We start from the raw sequence: 21854 nt of genomic DNA on the forward strand, positions 1-21854 counted from the left end.
AGAAGGAGCAAGGTGGAGGGTGTATGACACAGTGTATGGGACTGCAGGAGAGAAGGTCCTATACATAGACCCTTGTTCCCAGCAAGGCACAAGTTTCCCTCCTTCACTTTTTGTAGTGAGTCTCTTAGTGGCTCAGCTTCAACCAGCTTGTTGGAGAAGGTAAAGGGTTATGTCTGACCTTCAGTGTGGTGCCTGGAGTGCTGTGCTGAGAAGTAAATGCAGCCTGGTTTAAGCCCCTGAAACCTTTCAGTGTTGTAGGCGAATGCCCCAGTCTGATCTGTGGTCAGAGTGCTGAGCTGGGAAGCAAGGGAAACCCTGGTTCCACCCCACTCTTGTTGAGGGGGCACCTCGAACCTGAGACCACCAGTATTTCAAGGGAGTACCCTAGAAATTGGGCAAAAGAAGGACCCACTCGCCTTTTGTATGACCACTTTGATGAGCATAAAATAATCCAGTGATATCATATGGTGCATTTCTGCAAGGTAGCCCACTCCATTTAGTATATGCTAAATGTTTCCAAATAAAGAATTAGTGCAGAATAGTTAGTATGTTATAAATTCACATTCTAGTTGGACTTCCCCAGGCAGAGAAGCCTGTACGATCAGATCTTAGCATGAGATACCATGTTGACTGGTTGATTAAAAAAAAATATATATTTCTTGATTAAGAAAGTACTTCCTGAAATTTCACCAAAAAATGTAGAACATATATCTTTCAGAGCTGACTATTTTTGGTAGGTTAGTCTTTCATAACAGTGTTTATAGATTGTGTTTGTATCTTTCTTGTCTGCAGATTTCTTAATCTCTTCAGAACTCTGCTACTTGGACGGGATGGGTACAGCTAACCAGACTTGTATGAAGGAGATACTATTGCTAGGATTTTCAGATTTCCAAAAAATGCAGACCCTGCTCTTCGTTCTGGTGTCCATATCCTATGTGGCAGCCCTCACAGGGAACATGCTAATAGTATTCCTTATTCTCAGGGACCCTGCCCTTCACACCCCCATGTACTTCTTCCTCGGGAATTTATCCTTTCTGGAGGTCTGCTATACTTCTGTAATCCTCCCCAAGATGCTGATGGATCTACTGTCAGAGACCCCAACAATCACATTAATGGGCTGTGGGTTTCAGATGTTTTTCTTCAATATCTTGGCTTCTGCAGAATGTTTCCTCCTTTCTGTCATGGCGTATGATCGGTATGTTGCCATATGCAAGCCTCTACAATACACCCTTATAATGACTCGTAGAATCTGTGCTGAAATGTCTGCCTTTTCATGGAATATTAGCATTGTCATGGCTATTTGGCAATTTTATTCAATATTTACAAAGCCCTTTTGTGGGTCAAATCAAATCAGCCATTTCTTCTGTGACATTGTTCTTGTGATGCGGCTGCCTTCTACAGATACCTACATGAATGAAGTTTCTGTTATCATTCTTGCTGTGCCTAATGTAATGGTCCCATTCCTGCTCATCCTCTTGTCCTACATCTTCATCATATCCACTATTCTCAAGATGCCCTCAGTCAAAGGCAGGCGCAAAGCCTTCTCTACCTGCTCTTCACACCTTATCATGGTTTCTCTTTTCTATGGAACAGGAACAGTTGTTTATTTGCATCCTAGTGCAACCCATACTCAGGGGAATGCCCGGTTCTTTGCCTTGGTGTACACAGTGATGACTCCTGTATGCAATCCCATTATTTATAGCCTACGCAACAAGGGAATTAAAAGTGCTTTAAAAAAATCAATAGGCAGGGAAATGTGTCCTCATATAAGGTTTTTAAAAGGATTCTGATAGTGAAATATGAAATAGTCTGATTTTAGGAGAGTACAGGGATCAAAAATGTTGAATTCTTATTTTCTCTGTAATAAAAAACATACTGTTGCTTGCAATTCCCTATATTTTTTGTTCTTACTGAAGGGAAATTAAGGAGTAACGTTAGGGTTAATTGTCTCGACACACACAGCAGTGTCAATGTATGAAATATTTAACTTAAATCCTGGGTACCTATCTCCTTGTTAGCCCCTGCTGAGGCCATGAAGCCTGCCAGCTAGCAGGTCTTCAGTTTTCACCCTGCTGCACCTTAACAGACACACTGTCACCCATGTCATGAGTTTTGCTTGTCTGCATCCTGAGGTACAGTTTTCCCCAAACTCCTGCACCTGTCTCGTTGAAACTTGGCCGGCTTTGTGGCCTCACCAGGGGCTACCATCCCTGCAGTTTTCACTGCACTGTGGCTTAATACACACGCATGCAACACGAGTTTTGCTTTCAGGAATTTGGGGTGCAGTTTCACCAAACCCCCTGCATCTATCACCTTGAAAATTGGCATGTGTCATGCCCACAGCAGAGGCTACCAGCTCAGCACTTCTTACCAAAGAACAATTAACTCTCAATGTTACTACTACTGCTAATATGACTCTGTCAGGTGCTTACTATGTGTTGGAGCTACAGTAGTCTCTCCGTCTCTCCATATTACAATGCTTTGTTCTGATAGCATCTTCTCAGCTTGCATCTGCTGAGTATCTGTCTCATCGGTACTTGTGGCCATTTCCTCAAGTACCTGCTGAAATTGATGATAAAAAAAAGTATTTCAGTTTTAAGTCTGAAGTGCTCAGTATTCCAAGCCCTTTACTTTCATGTAGCAGCTGGCAGAACATCACAGACATCTTCCTTGTTTATAGCATGGTTGATGAAGGCTCTGTATGACTTCCACCTTTATACTTTTCATCCTGCAACTGACAAGTGTACACCATCAGGTGCTGAGGCTGCTCAGTCTTTCACAGTGGCAAATAACATTGTATCTTACCGAGGACATGCACACTTTTGGCCAGCTGTGCTAGGAATTATCCATGGCTTTGAAAGTCACAACATGAAGTTAGCTTGCCTCTAAAAGTGTGGAAACTTTCCTGAAACAGCTGGCTTTCTCACCAGATCTACAATGGAGGATGGAGAAGAGGAGAACATCTTGTGCACAATGATGGATGATTAGTTTGGAATTTATGATTGTTTTCTTGAGTGACCATGCTGCCACAAGGTATAATCCATTCGCCCATAGCTGATCTTGTATGTCTGAGCAAAGAGACGTAGTTAGTAGGCCTGTGCAAAGTGGCTAGTATTCACTTTTGATTCAGATTCGGCCGGTTTGGAGGACAGTGATTCGATCTGGTGATTCAAATCACTGTCCTGAATCAATTTGGCCAAACTTGAGAGTCTTAAATCTCTGAATCAGCCAGGCTCTCCCAGTCTGGCAATGGCTGCCCCACCCAGTCCAGCTCCTGGCACTTTGATAAAAAAAAGGCCCTGGCTCACCTGGTGCTGCCAGGTGGGGAGGGCAATCCCCATTTTCCCCCACTACCCCTCGCTGTGTGCAGGGCTCTGCATGAACCCCCTGAGTCTCTCCCTCTGTGCCAGCCCCTTCATGGCTGCCCTGCCCACCGCAGCTCTAGCTTTGGTGGCCTCAGGGACCCTTTCTGAGGGATGGGGACAGGGCTGGTGACCCTTCTGAAGGAAGAGAAGGAGGGACAGGGATGAATGAGAAGGAACAGGAAGGGATGGGACAAAGGGAGGGACAGCAAGGAGGGACAGGGAGGGATGGAACAAAGGGAGGAGGGACACTTGGTTACTCTCAAGTCTCTGCTTTTGTATTCTCCTTCCCCTTTATGACTCCCGATGACACTTCATTCATGGCTATCTCTGGTTGGTTGTCTCTCTGTGGTCACAGGTGCATTTAGCCTTCTGGGCCTTCTCCTAATATGGTCTGGTCCCCCAAAACTGGAACTCAGGCCCCCTGCTTCTCTGGGCCCTGGTACCGGTGTCACTTATCATGTGTTATGGGACAGTATGGTACATACTAGTTTGGTTCCCAGGCTGTGTGTCCTTGTTGTGTTAGACAATGTGTCATGAAGGCAGTGATCTCATGTTATGGCATGCCCCCCTCAGTTCTCAGGCTCTCTCCATCCATTGGCCTTGTCGTGCTAGACAGCCCATTTATTTTCACGGCCATGAGTAGCTGTGCTTGTATCTTTGAAGCTCTTTAGAAATCCATTTAACCCCTGCTGCCCATCTTGAACCCATATAATGCATATATTGATACCTATAAGCCAATCCCCCCAAAACAGACCTTTAAATACCATTTCTAAGCCAACAGTTAGCACCCCCCAGAATGTTATGTAAATGTGTTTGTGTGTGTAAATAATATATTGAGAAGCATTGGTGTGGTGGAAAGAATGAATAATGATAGTAGCCCTAGACTTCAAGAAAGCCAACTTGAAAGAGTTGAGGAGAGTAGTAGGAAAAGCACTGGGGTTCTGAAAGGGAGAAGTCAGTGCCCAAGATGAGTGGTCGTTCCTTAAGGAGATGATACTCAGGGCCCAAGGGGTGACCATCCCAGCAAAAAGCAAGTGGGGGCAGGAGTGCCCGAAAGCTCCCCTGGCTCACCAAGGGCATCCGGGAATGCCCGATCACCAAAAAGGCAGCATACACCCGGTGGAAGGGGGGTGCTATCTCCAAAAAGGAGTATACCTCCTCTGTTTGGGCCTGTGGGGGGGCTGTCAGGAAAGCTAAGGCGGACATAGAGCTAGGACCTGCATCCAAAATCAAAGATAACAGAAAGTCCTTTTTCAAATATATGGGGAGAATGGAGAAAGGACCGGGAAATGTGGGCCCCTGCAAGATCCTCTGGGCAATCTGGTGGTTGCGCCAGAGGAGAAAGCAGACCTTTTTAACCAATTCTTCACCTCTGGTTTCTTGTGCAGGGACTGGGACTTCCCCGCTGTGATGCCAGATGGACTCAAGGGGAACTCCTCCAGACCTCAGGTTGGGGAGGACGGGTTAGAGAGCTTCTGGAGGGGCTGGACATGTTCAAATCAGTGGGTCCAGATGCTCTCCACCCCAGGGTATTGAGGGAGCTAGCAGGGGTTATTGCAGGGCCCTTGGCACGGCTGTACGAGCGCTCGTGGTGCTCGGGCCAGGTTCCGGATGATTGGAAGGTAGCCAACGTGGTCCCCATCTTTAAAAAAGGGCGGAGGGAGGACCTGGGCAACTATAGGCCTGTCAGTCTTACCTCAATCCTAGGGAAAGTCTTTGAGAAGATCATCATGGAGCACTTCTGTGATGGGCCGGCCTCAGAGATGATGTTCCAGGGCAACCAGCACGGTTTCATTAGGGGCAGGTCATGTCAGACCAACCTGATTGCATTTTATGATCAGGTCACAAAAGCCTTGGATGCAGGTGTTGCTGTGGATGTAGTCTTCCTGGACTTCAGCAAAGCCTTTGACACTGTCTCCCACCCCATCCCCATTAAGAAATTGGGTGACTGTGGCATTGATGCCTACACAGTCAGATAGATTGCAGATTAGCTGAAGGGTCGCACTCAGAGGGTGGTGGTGGATGGGTCATATTCAACCTGGGGAGAAGTGGGCAGCGGAGTCCCCCAGGGCTCAGTCTTTGGGCCCGTGTTGTTCAATCTCTTTATCAGTGAGTTGGACAACGGGGTGAAAAGCACCCTGTTTAAATTCGTTGATGATACCAAAATTTGGGGCAAGGTGACCACAAGATTTGGGTAGGTTACAGGGGTGGGCTAGCAAAAACAGTATGCGCTTCAACACTGACAAGTGCAGGGTGCTGCACTTTGGCACTAGTAACCAGCAGCACACTTATAAGATGGGAAACTCCCTTCTTGAGAGTACAGAGGCAGAAAGGGATCTTGGAGTCATTACTGACTCCAAGATAAACATGGGCCGACAATGTGAGGTCACGGTTGGTAGGGCTAACCAGACCTTGTTGTGCATCCACAGGTGCATTTCTATCAGGGACAAGGAGGTGATCCTCCCCCTCTCTGCAACACTGGTCAGGCCACAGCTGGAGTACTGTGTCCAGTTCTGTGCGCCCCACTTCAGGAGGGATGTGGACAACATTGAGAGGGTCCAGAGGAGGGCCACCTGCTTGATCTGGGGACTACAGGGCAGACCCTACAATGAGAGACTGCGGGACCTGAACCTGTTCAGCATTCACAAGAGAAGGCTGAGGGGGGACCTGGTGACCATCTATAAACTCACTAGGGGGGATCACAAGGGTTTGGGAGAGACCTTGTTTTCCCTAGCACCCCCTGGCATAACAAGGAATAACGGCCACAAGTTGTTGGAGAGTAGGTTTAGATTAGACATCCAAGGTAAGTGGTGCTGGCTTCTACCCTGGGGGTCTTTACCGCTTGATGCCTACCTAGCTGGGATCATTTAAGCCCAGTTTTTTCTCCTTCCCTGGCAGGGGGTCGGACTTGAAGATCTATAAAGCCCTTCCAACCCTACTTCTATGATTCTACTATTAACCCTATACAATATAAGCATAAACTAATATGAAAAGTAGTTATTAAATAAAAGCACCAAGTTCTCAGAAATCCCTGTTGCTAGTGTTGCAAGCAGGGAATCTGTTGAAGATCAGGGCTTCCAGCCATTGTGGTCTGATGCAGAGGTGCTGGAGACCACCAGCAGCTCAGAAACTGACCCCCCAAGGCAGAAAGCAGGAGAGCTGAAAAACTGGTGCCTTTTATGCATTTTCTCTGGCCCTCCTGCAGAGTGCTGGGATTGGAAGGGACCTCAGAAAATGCTGACAGCTCACTGGCCAGCCACACATGTCAGTCATGAAAGCACTCCTTCCCCCTCCCTTCCCCCTCCCTCCCCTTACTTTCCTTCCACCCCACCCCCACCGGGAATCCAGTATAGGCAAGTCAAATATTTGGCTCGCACTGTTAATATTCGGCTTCCGGTATTCAATTCAACAGCTTTTAAATCAACTGCTATTCGACTTGACTTTCACTTTTCAAGGTTGAATGTTTAAAAAATTTGTAGAATCAAAAATTAAGTGGAAGCTTTGCGCAGCCCTAGAGGCCATTGAAATAAAAAGACATGCACAGGAAAACCCACCAGATACATTCTGCCTCCTAAATAAATTTATATTGTTTCTGTTATAGTCTAGGCATACTGTTATCCTGCTCTGAAGCAGAAGAATGGTATTCTCATGGCAGGTTGCATCTTTCATAACAAAGCCATGGCATACATCATTCCTCAGCATAAGATGTGGACATGGCCAAGAAAGTAGAGGCATTAACCACAGAGGAGGTGGAGGAAAGAAGAGGTGATTTCAAGATTGGGCGCACTCAAAACACAAGCTCTACGGAACTGAAGAAGGTGGGTGAGAAAAAAATAAGAGGGTGTCGCATCACTGAGGCCCATCTGCTGTGGCTCATGTAGAAGGGAATAGTGAGGGTGAAAGTGGAAAGAGTAGGGGAGAATAATCCAAGCCACACTGATCCAAAATAAGTTCCTCAGTGCACAAGCTAAATCTATTCCAACACGGAGGAAAGGCAGCAAGAAGGCACAGCAGCCCCCCTGGCTCTCCAGAGACCTAGCGGACATACTGTGGCTGAAAAGGAAAGCCTACAAAGAATGGAGGACGGGATTCACCTCCAAGGAGGATTACTCCACGCTGGTCCGGTCCTGCAGGGACCAAGCCAGGAAAGCTAAGGCTGCAACTGAACTCCAACTAGCTTCAGGCATCAAGGACAACAAAAAGTCCTTTTTCAGATATGTGGGGAGCCGGAGGAAAAGCAAGGGCAATGTTGGACCCCTGCTAAACCAGATGGGCCAACTGACAACTGACGCCCAGGAAAAAGCCCACCTATTAAATAGGTACTTTGCGTCAGTCTTTCATCAGTCACACGGGATGCCCATACCTGCTATGGGACAGGGAAATCTGGGTGAGGGGAATCCCCTACCCTCCATAAATGCTGACCTCATGAAGGAACACCTTGAGAAGCTGGATACCTTCAAGTCAGCTGGCCCTGACAACCTGCACCCCAGGGTACTCAAGGAGCTGGCGAGCGTCATAGCCCAGCCCCTGGCACGGATCTTTGAAAACTCCTGGCGCTCTGGTGTAGTGCCCGAAGACTGGAAGAAGGCCAATGTGGTGCCGATCTTCAAGAAAGGGAGGAGAGTGGATCCGGCTAACTACAGGCCCATTAGCCTGACTTCTATCCTGGGGAAGATATTAGAAAAGTTTATTAAGGAGGCCATCCTTGAGGGACTGGCCCAGGCTAACATTCTAAGGGACAGCCAGCATGGGTTTGTTGCGGGTAGGTCTGTTTGACCAATCTCATTTCCTTCTATGACCAGGTGACCTATCACCTGGACAAGGGAGAAGAGATTGATGTCATATATCTTGACTTCAAAAAAGCTTTTGATCTGGTATCCTATGATCACCTCTTGGCCAAACTGCCCAGTTGTGGCCTTGGCTCCACCACGATCCGCCTGCTGGGAAATTGGCTCCGTGGTCGGACCCAGAGGGTTGTGATTGATGGCAGTCACTCATCATGGTGCCCTGTGACCAGTGGGGTCCCTCAAGGCTCTGTCCTGGGACCCATACTGTTCAACATCTTCATTAACGATGTGGACATTGAAGTCAGGAGTGGACTGGCCAAGTTCGCCGATGACACCAAACTTTGGGGCAAAGCATCCATGCCAGAAGATAGGCGGGTGATCCAGGCTGACCTGGACAAGCTCAGCAAATGGGCAGACGAGAACCTCATGGTGTTTAACACCGATAAATGCAAGGTTCTCCACCTTGGGAGGAAAAACCTGCAGCACCCTTATAGGCTCGGCAGTGCTCCGTTGGTTAGCACTACAGAAGAAAAAGACTTGGGGGTCATGATTGACCACAAGATGAACATGAGCCTCCAATGCGATGCTGCGGCTAGTAAAGCAACCAAAATGCTGGCTTGCATCCATAGATGCTTCTCGAGCAAATCCCAGGACGTCATTCTCCCCTTGTACTCGGCCTTGGTGAGGCCGCAGCTGGAGTACTGTGTCCAAGTTTTGGGCTCCACAATTCAAAAAGGATGTGGAGAAGCTTGAGAGAGTCCAGAGGAGAGCCACGCGCATGATCAGAGGTCAGGAAAACAGATCTTACGATGACAGGCTGCGAGCCATGGGACTCTTTAGCCTGGAAAAGCGCAGGCTCAGGGGTGATCTGATGGCCACCTATAAGTTTATCAGGGGTGACCACCAGAATCTGGGGGAACGTTTGTTCACCAGAGCGCCCCAAAGGATGACGAGGTCGAACGGTCACAAACTCCTGCAAGACCATTTCAGGCTGGACATAAGGAAGAATTTCTTTACTGTCCGAGCCCCCAAGGTCTGGAACAGTATGCTAGCGGGCGTGGTTCAAGCACCTACATTGAACACCTTCAAGAGTAAATTGGATGCTTATCTTGCTGGGATCCTATGACCCCAGCTAACTTCCTGCCCTTTGGGCAGGGGGCTGGACTCGATGATCTCCCGAGATCCCTTCCAGCCCTAATGTCTATGAAATCTATGAAAGTTAAAGGAGTGAGTGGAAACTGCCTAGAGAAACTCTGCTTGGAGACATATGAATGTAGGGCAGGAAGACAGCCCCACTGTCACTGAGGGTCCTCCTGGCCAAGGCCTCCTTCCTGGTCAGGTCGATGGCTAACTTTGGTAGGTCCAGGATGAGGTTGACCAGGAGGTTCCAGGATTTGGTGGAGCCACAGATGGGAAGTGCATAAACCAAAACTTGTGGGGAGTAGTGCAGCCAGAACTGCAGCAGGAGTAAAGGGGCTGACACTGGCACATTCAAGATTAGTGTACACCAGGGTTTCCTTCTGCTGACAAGGAGGGGGAACGTCTTAAAATGCACCTGATACACATCCATGGAGTCAGAACCACCAGCTGAAGGCCACAGTGGCTCATGGGATAAGGGTGGAAGGATTCTTGCTCACTGTCCCTGCTTGGGGCTCTCATTGTTAACCTTTGACCTCCACTTTCAGTCCTGGTTTTTATTTTAATTGTCCAAAATATGAGCTGTTGCTCGCTCCCTTTTCCGTTAGAAAGAGCTATTAAGCATGCAGTTTGTGTGTGGGCCTGGGAACGGAGTCATTTTGGAGCTACATTGCCCTCTTTCTGAGCTTGTGCGCTCTGGGCTACAGAAATCCTCTTCCTTAAGGGACCGCATAGATTTTTTTTCCTATCCACCTCTCTTACAGTAACAGGGCTTGAGTTTAAATTCCTAGGTGCCAATTTTTATTTTTGCCAGGGTGGGACATAAGAGGATGGACATGTGGAAAGTCTTATGCATTATAGGTGACAGCCCTCTTCCCGATGTGTGGCATGGACTTCAGGCCTCTATGTCTTTGGCACCTCTGCTGGAATCCCATCTAGCTCCATCCTCCTTGGAACCCCGCTTCAGGTGGTTGAAGGCTAAGTTGAATTTTTAAGATTTTCATTTATAGTTGCTATGCATTTAATTAGATTTGTTAGTGAAGTGAAATGATTAACGTGAACATTTAAAAATTCTTTATTATACATTTGAGATAAATTGATTGCCAAGAACACCACACCAGATGCTGCTGGTATATTTATATCTATATCTAGAATATATATAAATATCTATATACACACACACACCCCAACAGTGATCCTAGTGTGGCTGTGTGCTTAATATGACATAATCCCTTTACAGTCACAGGAACCTCCAAGTTTCAGTGCATCTAATTCTGCCCTGGACCATTTTAGGGTATCATGGCTTTCATGTTTACTAGGGCTGTGCGAGGCTTTGGACAGAGCTTTGGATCTGGAAAAGCTTCAGAAACTTTGGGGTCCAAAGCAGCATATCCAGGTCGAAGCGCTGGCGTTGTTCGGCTTCCTGAAGCAGTTTGGAGCCTCCTCAGAGCCATCTCCGAGATCCGGCCATAGGGTATAATGGGGAAACAATAAAATACCTATAACTTTGTTGCTTTTTTCGATTAAATTTTCAGGCATGGTATACTATTCAGAAATAATGAAGCCTGCCAAGTTTCAAGACGATCGGTACAGAGGTTTGGTGGGAAAAGAATCCCAAACTCTCAAAAGCAAATCTCATGTCACGTCTAGGTGTTACAACACAGAAGGGTGAAAGCTGCAGGAGCACAAAGCCTGACAAGTTTCAAGAAGATCAGTGCAGAGGTTTGGGGGCAACTGTACCCCAAATTCTTCAAAGCAAAACTCCTGTCGCATTCTTGTGTTACAATACAAGGGGGGTGGTCAAAACTGCAGCGGTGGTAGCTCTTACTAAGGCCACACAGCCTACCAAGTTTTAAGAAGATTGGTGCAGGGGTTTGGGGGGAAATGTACTGAAGTTATCCAGTTGTACATTCATGTATTTGAGGGGAAAGCAACACCAAACTAAATCTTTTCTTTCATCTAAATATCTGCATTCAGTACCCAGGTAACCTTTCCTGAAAGGTACTAAAGAAAATAGAATGAAAAGAAAATATAAGAAGTATGTATGGAAAGAAGAACAGAAGGTGCAGGGAAAATAAATATAAACAATAAATAGTCAAACAAAAATATATATTCACCTCCTTAATTTCTTATTATTATTATCATCATTATTGTAGAGACATAGCAATGGGACCTAGCCATTGAGATTACGTTAGTATTTGTTAGCACTAGAAAGCTGCTCTTGGAAGGAGAAACTAAAAAAAATCTTTCCAAAAATATCCACAAACCTCACCTAGTGGCTGTTACTGAACTGATGGAACTGAAGATTGAGAGCACCAGTGTTGACTTTTTCTGGAAGGACTCCTCCCTTTTTCAGCAAATGCTTGTGTCATGGCGAGGTTATACTAATATCATTACACTAATTGTAGAACGAGCACTACTCTCATAAAGCACAATCATCTGAATTTGAGAATGGGCTGGACCTGCATAAATGTCCTAGTTAAAAAGGTAACACTGAGCTTGAGACACGTACAGGGAATCCCTCCCTTTATTCAAGCATTCCTCCTTTTCCTGAGCACTCTCCAGAAAGCACCTTTCACCTTTTTATTTCTCAAAGTATAAATGATAGGGTTTAGTGTGGGTGTGAGGAATGTGTATAACAAAGAAAGAAACTTGATTGTATCTGGAGAGTAGTCTGCCTTGGGGTTCAGATATATAACACAGCCAGAGACATAGAATAATATCACCACAATAAGGTGAGAGGAGCAGGTGGAGAAGGCTTTCTTTCTGCCCTCAGTTGAGGCAATCTTCAGGAGAGTGAAGACAATGCGTACATATGACAGGAAGATCAGCACAAAGGGGAAGGCAATAAAAATCATTGCCAACAAGAATACACAAAACTCAATGAGGGAAGTGTCCCCACAGGCCAGCTTCAGCAGTGGGGGGATGTCACAGATGTAGTGGTTGATTGTAGTGGATCTGCAGAAGGGTAAAGTAAACACCATGCTAGTGAGACCAAGGGACATAACTAACCCACTGAGCCAGGATGCTGCAGCGAGTGCATTGCATGTCTTCTTGTTCAGAAGTACAGGGTAATGCAGGGGATTGCAGATAGCAACATAACGATCATAAGCCATTGCAGCCAAGAGAAAGCACTCTGATCCTCCAAAAGAAAAGGAGAAATAGATTTGTGTAGCACAGCCAAGGAAAGACGTTCTTTTGTCCTCTGTAAGGAGACTGGCCAACATTTTAGGGATGTTCACAGCTGTGTAGCAGATTTCCAGGAAGGACAGGTTCCTGAGGAAGAAATACATGGGGATCTGCAAGGTAGCATCCACACGGGTAAGAAAAATGATGAGAAGGTTTCCAGCTAAGGTGAACAAATAAGTAGAAAAGAACACAGAAAAAAGCAGGTACTGGAAACGTGGAAAGTTGGAAAAACCTAGGAGAATGAATTCACTCAACACAGAGTGGTTTCCTTCTGGTGTTCTCTCCATTTTTCTTATCTAGAGTAAAGGAAGTAGGAATCAAACAAAGACATCAGGAAAGAATCAAGCAAACAATGAGGAACATCAGTGAAAGTTCTTTTTTCCCCATTGCTTTTCTTTTCTCTTAATTGCTGGCAAAGATATCATTTCAGTAGAAGTATCATCCACATGAATGGGAAATACAGGCAGTCCTGGGACTCACGACACAATGCGTTCTTGAAAATTGGTTCCTTAAGTCGAAATGTAACTCGGAACCAATTTTCCCATAGACAACAATGTTGTAAATGGGGGATTGGTTCCTGAACCAATGCCCAATACCCTATTTTCACCAAAAATAACCCAGAATTTAGGACTCAGTCAATTATAAATGAGTAATATAGCTACACTAATGTATTTATATCATAAATTGCCATCATATTGATTTCAGGACTTGTTTGAGGTGACTTTGCTGGACTTTGTGAAGGGTTCTTGGCTGGAGTCTTCTCGGGAGTGTTGGTTGCAGGTTTTTCTGGAGTCTTGTCTTTAAGAATTTCTTAAAGAAAGTGTCCAAGGAAGTTTGGACAGATGTTCTCCAGGGAGGTGGGTGATGCTGTGAACTTGTTTGCTGGCATGGCATGGTGTTGGGTTGCATCAAGCATTGTAAAGTCAAAACTTATATCAGGAAGTTGAAACAGTGTGTCAATTTATAAACGTTGTAAGTGCAAAACATTGTAACTCAAAATGTTGCAAGTCGAGGACTGCCTGTGAAATCACCAGTTTTCATTTTGCTCAAAAATATCTTATGTACCTCTATTTCCCTCTTTCTCTTTGTTTCTTACTTTCATTCTTTCCCCCAAAAAGAACATGAAAAATGTAAATATTTCAGGTCAGACCAGCTGGTTTAATTCTGCTGAACTTATGTAGGTCGTTCAACAAAAGATAACACCCTAATAAGTTCTTTGGCTCTCTCAATGTTTTAAGAGAAATCTTTATACTCTGGCCAAAAGTGCACCCAAGCCTGGCATCCTTTTGGGATTGTGGTAAAGAGCACCCCTGTATTACAGATAACAGCATGCTGAGCTATTCTATGACTGGCAACACATCTGGCCACCTCAGATTTCCCCCCTGATGGGAGCAGGTGCCCACTAAGACTTGTGTGGAGTGCAGATATCTACTGGCAGTCCCTGGGACAGGGAATGAACACATATGCCTGGAAAAATAACAAGCAATTCTAATGGTTCTCTTGCAGCATATGAACTGCATTTGTAGCTCTGACTAGTTTCATGACTCTGGGACTTACTGTTAAAAATCAGAGGTGGCCAGAACATTTATACTTAAAAGGTATTTTCCCAAGTTAAGGGACTTTGTAAAGTTGTCATGTAAATGGTGTTGAGCTCACTCCAGGGGGCTTTGATGATTTCTGATCAGAAAGGGAAAGAGAATCAGTGAGAAGCAGGAAGGATACACTTCAGTCTTAATATAGGGAGACCTGAGGTGTCTATAAATTAGCCTGGTCCCTGGGAGCAGTATGCCCATGCCAGGACAGATCTCAGCATAGGCATATTTACACAGTTTCCCAGGCAGGCTTTGCAGCTTGACCTGACCTCCTGGATCAGTAGCTGCAGTCATTTCAGGGGTAGCAGTGAAGACACACATACTCAGAGACAGGTACACACTGAATTTAGGATCTGAGGGGCTTTCTTTCTGAAAATAGTCATTTGGAGATCGGTTCACTTTGCAGAGGTTTCAGTATGTTTCCATGGAGAGCAGATCAAACAACTATTAAGGGGATGGCGAAATCTGCTTTTGCAATAGAATTTTCAGCTTCTGCATACCGCTACTGCAGACCAGCATAGCAAGTCCAACTTTGTGTAAATAAAGGCAACTCCAAAAATAATGTCACATGCCTTGTTTTGCGGGTTTTTGGGTTGTGTTTTTTTTTTGCCATTTCATACTATAGTTTCATAGTTTCTAGGGTCGGAAGGGATCTGAGTAGATCCTCTAGCCCAACCCCGTGCCATGGCAGGAAAGTGTACTGGGGTCAGACAACCAGCAAGGTGTACATCTAAAGTCCCTAATAATGCAATTGCAGGATCAACAAGTGGGATGGAAAAGAACACTAGACAGAATGCAATTGTACTTACAGAAATATTGGAGTATTGTCTCCTACAGCTTCAGTTTCTTCAAATTCCCCATGAAGCAGAGAATCCACTCTTGTGTAGAGAACATCTTTGCAGACTCCAGGTGGAGCCTCCGTTCATTTGTGGAGCTGGCAGTAAATGTTTATTTGTATCTCCTTAGAGGGATGATCTTATTAGCATTTCTCAGTGTTAATCTTTCCTAAACAAGTAGGCAGGGCAGCTGAAAAATAATTATGTTTGTTTAATCCAATGGGTGAAACCACGAACTAGATGCATACTTTAGTTTCTTATTGATTGTTATTTATCATGCCAAAGTAAGCTAATTGAATTTGTTTCTATTTGTGTGTGAGAAATAAGAACATAAAACTTACTAGAGGTACATCAGAGTGGGGTGGACTCTCTGCCATATCCAGCCCTCTCTGATCCTATATAGGCAACCTAACAATATTTCAAGAATGTGTGTGTGTGTGTGTGGGGGGGGGGGGTGAGGTTAAATATAAATCACAGGTGAGGTGTGAAGGAAGATTGTCCCAGGGTTAATCATTTAAATATCCCTGCACGTTCCATAGCCAAGGTTAAAGTTATGTTGCTGGTAAAACAATAGTGGGTTTCCTTTTTGTAAATCCTGAAGTGTTTGATTTTGACAATTAGAAAATGATGCCTTTGGGCTCACCATTTCCTATAAACCTTTATTTGTATATAGAAAATATTTTAGGTGGTAAAACAAAACGAATTGGTTAACAAAAAAAATTTTCCTATAGTTTTCCTTTTTAAAAAAAATCTGCAAAGTATTTAATGGTGCCTATAGATGTTCAGGGCTCTGCACAACCCCCTTAACTCTCCCCCCCAGCCCAACAGATGTTCATCCTGGCTGGAGTACAGGCAGTCCTTGGACTTAAGATGTGGTTTTCAGGAACCAATTGTGTTGATTTCTAAAGACTTGTTTGAGGTGATTTTGATGGACTTTTTGAAAGTTGTAAGTGAAGATGTTGTAACTTGGAACCAATTTTCTCATAAGAAACAATGTTATAAACAGGTGATTCATTCCTGAACTGAGGCCTGGTACCCTATATTCACTAAAAATGACCAAAATTTTTGTACTCAATCAATTATTGATCACTAATGACTAATATAGCTACACTGATGTATTTATATTGTCAATACCAATTATATTGATTTGTAAAGATGTTTGAGGTGACTTTGATGGACTTTTTGAAGGGTTCTTGGCTGTAGTCTTCTCGGGACTGTTGGCTGCAGGTTTGTCTGGAGTCTTGTCTGCTTTCTTCAAGAAAGTGTCCAAGAAAGTTTGGGCAGATGTTCTCCAGGGTGATAAGCAATGCAGCCAACTTGTTTGCTGGTGTGGCATCACATTGGATCAAGTGTTGTAAAGTTGAAACTAACGTCAGAAAGTTGAAACGGTGTCAATTTATAAACATTGTAAGTGCAAGACATTGTAACTTGCAGCATTGTAAATCAAGGACTGGCTGTATTGGGGTGAGCCGGGGACGTTGGGGGAGGGCTCCATTTCCTGACCCCACACCCAGGCCTCTTGACAGTGGCAGCACGGAGCTCCCAGCTTTTCTTGCATAGACAGATCTGCGCGGGGCCACTTTTAGCTCACACTCAATATTTTTTACATCCAATTGTGTTGCTGTTAAGCCAAAAATATATATCTGTTTAACCCCAGCTGTTAATCATATGGCATAAACTAGTCTATTAAAAACAAAGAATAGTTTAACTTCAGGTGGAAGCCAGCCTTAAAACACAAGACACAGATACATGTTGTACTTGGAATTTAGGCAGGTCCAAATTGTCCTGAAACCCATACCTCTGAAATGAGGATTTAGTCTGTCTCCCAACACTTTCTATGTCTCTTCAACCTGATCAAACGAGGTTATTCAGCCAATTAAGAGAACAGAGAGAATTCAGTAGGTCACCTCTTCCATCTCTGTACTCTGAGACAGGATGAAACCATCCCTGATGAACAGCTCATGTAACCCCAGAAAAGGCAATTAGTTTGTCCAAAGAGCCACTTAGGGAGCTTCAGTGGCTTTAGAGGGCTGGGGCAGCCCCTCCCCACACTTATCCCCCCACTTCTCCAAAATGCCCTAAGTGTCCCCCACACGTGACTAAGTGGCTGGTGTGGGGCCATGGGCAGGTGGGGAGCACCTGGGAGGAGGGTGGGTTGGCAGCTCCAGGACTGGGGTTGGGATCATGATAGTGATTGCGATGACAGTACAAGGCAGGGCCTGGGGCACAATCATGTTCTGCTGCCTTCATGCCCCTGCAATGGGTGTCATTTTCTTGGGCAGGGTCATGCAGGGAGTGGATCACAACTCTTCCCTGTTCTCTGGCCCAAACTCAGGGCCTGGTTCCACACTGTCACGGCCCAGAGATCCTGGGGTATCCATGGAGACCAGCTGGGACCCACACAGCTAGGGCACAAAGCCGGGCAGACAGGACGGGTCTGCGGGAAGGTACGCTGTATCAATCTACTACTTATATCTTGCTCCCTAGAGGGCTTTGACCCTGTCAGACAAGGAGATGAGATTGGTTTGACATGATGTATTTGCTATCTTCTAATTTTATGTGCATTTACACATCTTCAGCTAATATTATTCCCTGCATATCTCGTATTTACAGGTAGCATCGTTTGTCATATATTCACCAAGTCCTCATTTCTACATAAATATTAAACAAACAACATAAAAAGAATTACAGAAAGATGCACATATACTAACTATTACACATTGCAAACCTGCCTCTTGTCCTCCATCCCCACGTTTTCCCAAATCTTTCGCTTCCTCAGTAGTCAAAATAGAGAAGAGACTGAACTTGTATATAAAGAGTATAAAGACAAGCCATTATGGAGACTAGTGGATAGGCATTGCAGGTATCTGTATACATTCCTGTCCAAAATATCCTATTTGACTTTTTCCTTAAAAAATCTGACAAGAAAAATATACCTTTGCTTTCATGTTTGTGAAAGATTGCTTTTTCGTAAAGGATTTTGTTGAGGAGTGAAAATAAGCAAAAAAAAATTGCAAACCTAAAACTACATTTTCAGCGGATTTGGAAAAATATATACATTGGCTAATGAAAAGGAGACCTATTTGATGACCCATGTCTTAAATACAGAAATGTTTTCAGATTTTACAGTTTTTACTAACGAATAAACATCTACCATTTCCAATTTAGCATGGGGGAAAAAGCAATCTTAAGAAAAATGCCATTTTTAATAGACACCCCCCCCCCCCTGCAAACTAAAAAAATTAAAATGTTCAAATGTCCTGGCTTTTGATCAGTCTCCTGATTTGTACAATTGTTATCACCCTGAGTTCAGAAAGCACTTTCTGGCTATCACCCTTCTTAAAGCATCCTTCACTTCCTTGTTCCTCAGGCTGTATATAATAGGGTTTAACATGGGGGGTAATGACTGTGTAGAAGAGAGAGAGCAGTTTGTCTATATCTGGGGCATATGCAGATTTAGGGCGCAGATACATAATAATGCCAGTCCCATAGAACAGTGTCACCACCACAACGTGTGAGGAGCAGGTGGAAAAGGCTTTATGCTTGCCCTCAGCTGAGGGCATCTTCATGATGGTAGTGATGACAAGAAGGTAGAAAACCAGAATCAAGACAAAGGGAAAAGTTATGAATATCAGGGCAATCACAAGGACTACCATTTCACTCAGACAGGTGTCTCCACAGGCCAACTTCAGGACTGGGGGCACGTCACAGAAAAAATGATTGATTTCATGGGAGCCACAAAAAGGGAAGATAAATATGACTGAGGTTTCACCAAAGGACATGAATATACCACTGAGCCATGATGCAGCAGCCATCACTGTGCACCTTGTGTTGTTCATGATGCATGAATAGTGTAAGGGATAGCATATAGCAGCATAGCGGTCATATGCCGTGACACCCAGAAGGAAACATTCTGTTCCCCCAAGAAAGAGAAGGAAATACATCTGTGTGGCACAGCCAATGAGTGAGAGGGTTTTATCCTCTGAGATGAGGTTGGCCAGCATCTTTGGAAAGGTTACAGAGGTGTAAGACATCTCCAGGAAGGACAAATTCCTAAGAAAAAAATACATGGGTGTGTGGAGGGCAAGATCTGCCAATGACAAGATAAAGATGAAAAAGTTTCCCATCAGTGCAGTTATGTAGCTCATTAGGAATACAAGAAACAGTAAAGCCTGTAGTTCTGGAAGGCCAGACAGTCCCAGGAGAACAAATTCTGGGATAACCGTCTGATTCTCTTTTTCCACGTAGGTGTTGACCTCCTGAGGGCAATATTTGTTCCTGTCCCTGGCCTCACGCCACCTGTGGTCTCCACCTGCTCCATGATGGGCCGTCAGACTCCTTCCCCGCTGGTATAGATGTCCCTATAACTGTATAATTCCCACCACCAATCCATCACCCTACACCATCAGAAGCGTACTTCCTCAAAGTGATCCTTCTATAAGGCCTACCTCCCTGACCTACCACCAGCGCCCCTATGGTTTGGCCCCGGGAGTAAACATCTTCTGGATGAATATGTATATATAACGCTGTCCCCATATCCTTTGATCGCTGCCTTCTATTCTAGGCGGCGATCCCACCCTGATCTTTCTCTCCCGCCGAGTGAGCCTTCAGCCTCACGCACCTTTTCGGTGCTTCCCGCACCCACTGCCACGGCACTTACTTCCTGCGGCTTGGGATCTTCCTGGGTGGTCTTGATCCTCCGCTGCTCACCCAATCTGGCGCTGCAGGCTTTCTCTGACGGTGATCTCGCCGTTCCGCCTCTTCTCCCAGCTACCAGACTCTCCAGCACTTCAGCTCGACAGCTCTTGTCACGCTGGGCTGTCGTCGGGGATGGCTTTGCCAGCCGTTTGTTCCCCTCTCCATTTGCCGCTGCCAGTGCAGCGGCCGCCATTTTTAAATCTTCTAGCCGCAGCTGTACATAGACGCGGCTAACGAGCCGTGCGGGCTCTCCCTCCACTGCGGCGTACTGCTCTCCCAGTAAGTCTTCCGAGCCCCTTCGCGTCCCGGGACAGTGCCTAAAAAAAAACCAGAGAAGCAAATTAAAGATAGATTTTATGATACTGTAAGTAGTAGAAACTAGTAGGGAGAGCTGCTCAGGCTGACCCATTCTGAAGACCAAGACTCAGAAAGGCGTCATTGTATCCCTTTCCTTCCAATCCCCATGCCCTCTTCTGTCTCCTTCTTCTCAGGAGCTGGATATACATAGTCTTTTTTGGCTCTGAATATCTCTGTCCATCATGGATCAATTTTGGTCTTTCTGGTCCTCTTCTTTGATGGCCATGTAACTGAATATGAGATTATCTAATACAAGAAAACAGACTTATGTACTGTGGTCATATTTTTGGAGAGACATGAAGTTATAGGTGACCCCCCGAGCGGGAGCAGCTCAGACCTTTAGGGTTATTAAAAATAACCAGTGACATTTGGGAAGAAAGAAAGATATGTTTAACCGTTTTATACTTTCATAGATTTCATAGACATTAGGGCTGAAAGGGATCTCGGGAGATCATCGAGTCCAGCCCCCTGCCCAAAGGGCAGGAAGTCAGCTGGGGTCATAGGATCCCAGCAAGATAAGCATCCAATTTACTCTTGAAGGTGTTCAATGTAGGTGCTTGAACCCCCTCCGATGGGAGACTGTTCCAGACCTTGGGGGTCGGACAGTAAAGAAATTCTTCCTTATGTCCAGCCTGAAACGGTCTTGCAGGAGTTTGTGACCGTTCGACCTCGTCATCCCTTGGGGCGCTCTGGTGAACAAACGTTCCCCCAGATCCTGGTGGTCACCCCTGATAAACTTATAGGTGGCCATCAGATCACCCCTGAGCCTGCGCTTTTCCAGGCTAAAGAGTCCCATGGCTCTCAGCCTGTCATCGTAAGATCTGTTTTCCTGACCTCTGATCATGTGCATGGCTCTCCACTGGGCTCTCTCAAGCTTCTCCACATCCTTTTTGAATTGTGGAGCCCAAAACTGGATGCAGTACTCCAGCTGCGGCCTCACCAAGGCCGAGTACAAGGGGAGAATGACGTCCCGGGATTTGCTCGAGAAGCATCTATGGATGCAAGCCAGCGTTTTGATCGCTTTATTAGCCGCAGCATTGCATTGCAGGCTCATGTTCATCTTGTGGTCAATGATGACCCCCAAGTCTCTTTCTTCTGTAGTGCTAACCAACGGAGCACTGCCGAGCCTATAAGGGTGCTGTAGGTTTTTCCTCCCAAGGTGGAGAACCTTGCATTTTTCAGTGTTAAACACCATGAGGTTCTCGTCTGCCCATTTGCTGAGCTTGTCCAGGTCAGCCTGGATCACCCGCCTATCTTCTGGTGTGGATGCTTTGCCCCAAAGTTTGGTGTCATCAGCGAACTTGGCCAGTCCACTCCTGACTTCAACGTCCACATCATTAATGAAGATGTTGAACAGTATGGGTCCCAGGACAGAGCCTTGAGGGACCCCACTGGTCACAGGGCACCATGATGAGTGACTGCCATCAATCACAACCCTCTGGGTCCGACCACGGAGCCAATTTCCCAGCAGGCGGATCGTGGTGGAGCCAAGGCCACAACTGGGCAGTTTGGCCAAGAGGTGATCATAGGATACCAGATCAAAAGCTTTTTTGAAGTCAAGATATATGACATCAATCTCTTCTCCCTTGTCCAGGTGATAGGTCACCTGGTCATAGAAGGAAATGAGATTGGTCAAACAAGACCTACCCGCAACAAACCCGTGCTGGCTGTCCCTTAGGATGTTAGCCTGGGCCAGTCCCTCAAGGATGGCCTCCTTAATAAACTTTTCTAAGATCTTCCCCAGGATAGAAGTCAGGCTAATGGGCCTGTAGTTAGCCGGATCCACTCTCCTTCCTTTCTTGAAGATCGGCACCACATTGGCCTTCTTTCAGTCTTCGGGCACTACACCAGAGCGCCAGGAGTTTTCAAAGATCCGTGCCAGGGGCTGGGCTA

General features: G+C 45.6%; 3 protein-coding genes across 3 annotated transcripts; 1 reads left to right on the forward strand and 2 right to left on the reverse strand.

Annotated features, from left to right (window-relative positions):
• The first annotated feature begins 830 nt into the window (after positions 1 to 830).
• LOC149862237 (olfactory receptor 10AG1-like) lies at positions 831 to 1790 on the forward strand. Its single transcript, XM_090053899.1, has one exon. It carries the CDS (start codon positions 831 to 833, stop codon positions 1788 to 1790), a length of 960 nt encoding a protein of 319 aa, XP_089910025.1.
• Positions 1791 to 11820: 10030 nt separating this feature from the next.
• LOC149862238 (olfactory receptor 10A7-like) lies at positions 11821 to 12765 on the reverse strand. The gene has a single exon (XM_090052111.1). The coding sequence runs from the start codon at positions 12763 to 12765 to the stop codon at positions 11821 to 11823; it is 945 nt and encodes a 314-aa protein (XP_089908237.1).
• Positions 12766 to 18157: 5392 nt separating this feature from the next.
• LOC149862239 (olfactory receptor 10A7-like) lies at positions 18158 to 18976 on the reverse strand. Its single transcript, XM_090053900.1, has one exon. The coding sequence runs from the start codon at positions 18974 to 18976 to the stop codon at positions 18158 to 18160; it is 819 nt and encodes a 272-aa protein (XP_089910026.1).
• Positions 18977 to 21854: the final 2878 nt, after the last annotated feature.

The sequence above is a fragment of the Crocodylus siamensis genome, chromosome 6, assembly GCF_052110815.1.
Source record: "Crocodylus siamensis isolate JL-2025a chromosome 6, ASM5211081v1, whole genome shotgun sequence".
Classification (NCBI taxonomy): domain Eukaryota; kingdom Metazoa; phylum Chordata; order Crocodylia; family Crocodylidae; genus Crocodylus; species Crocodylus siamensis.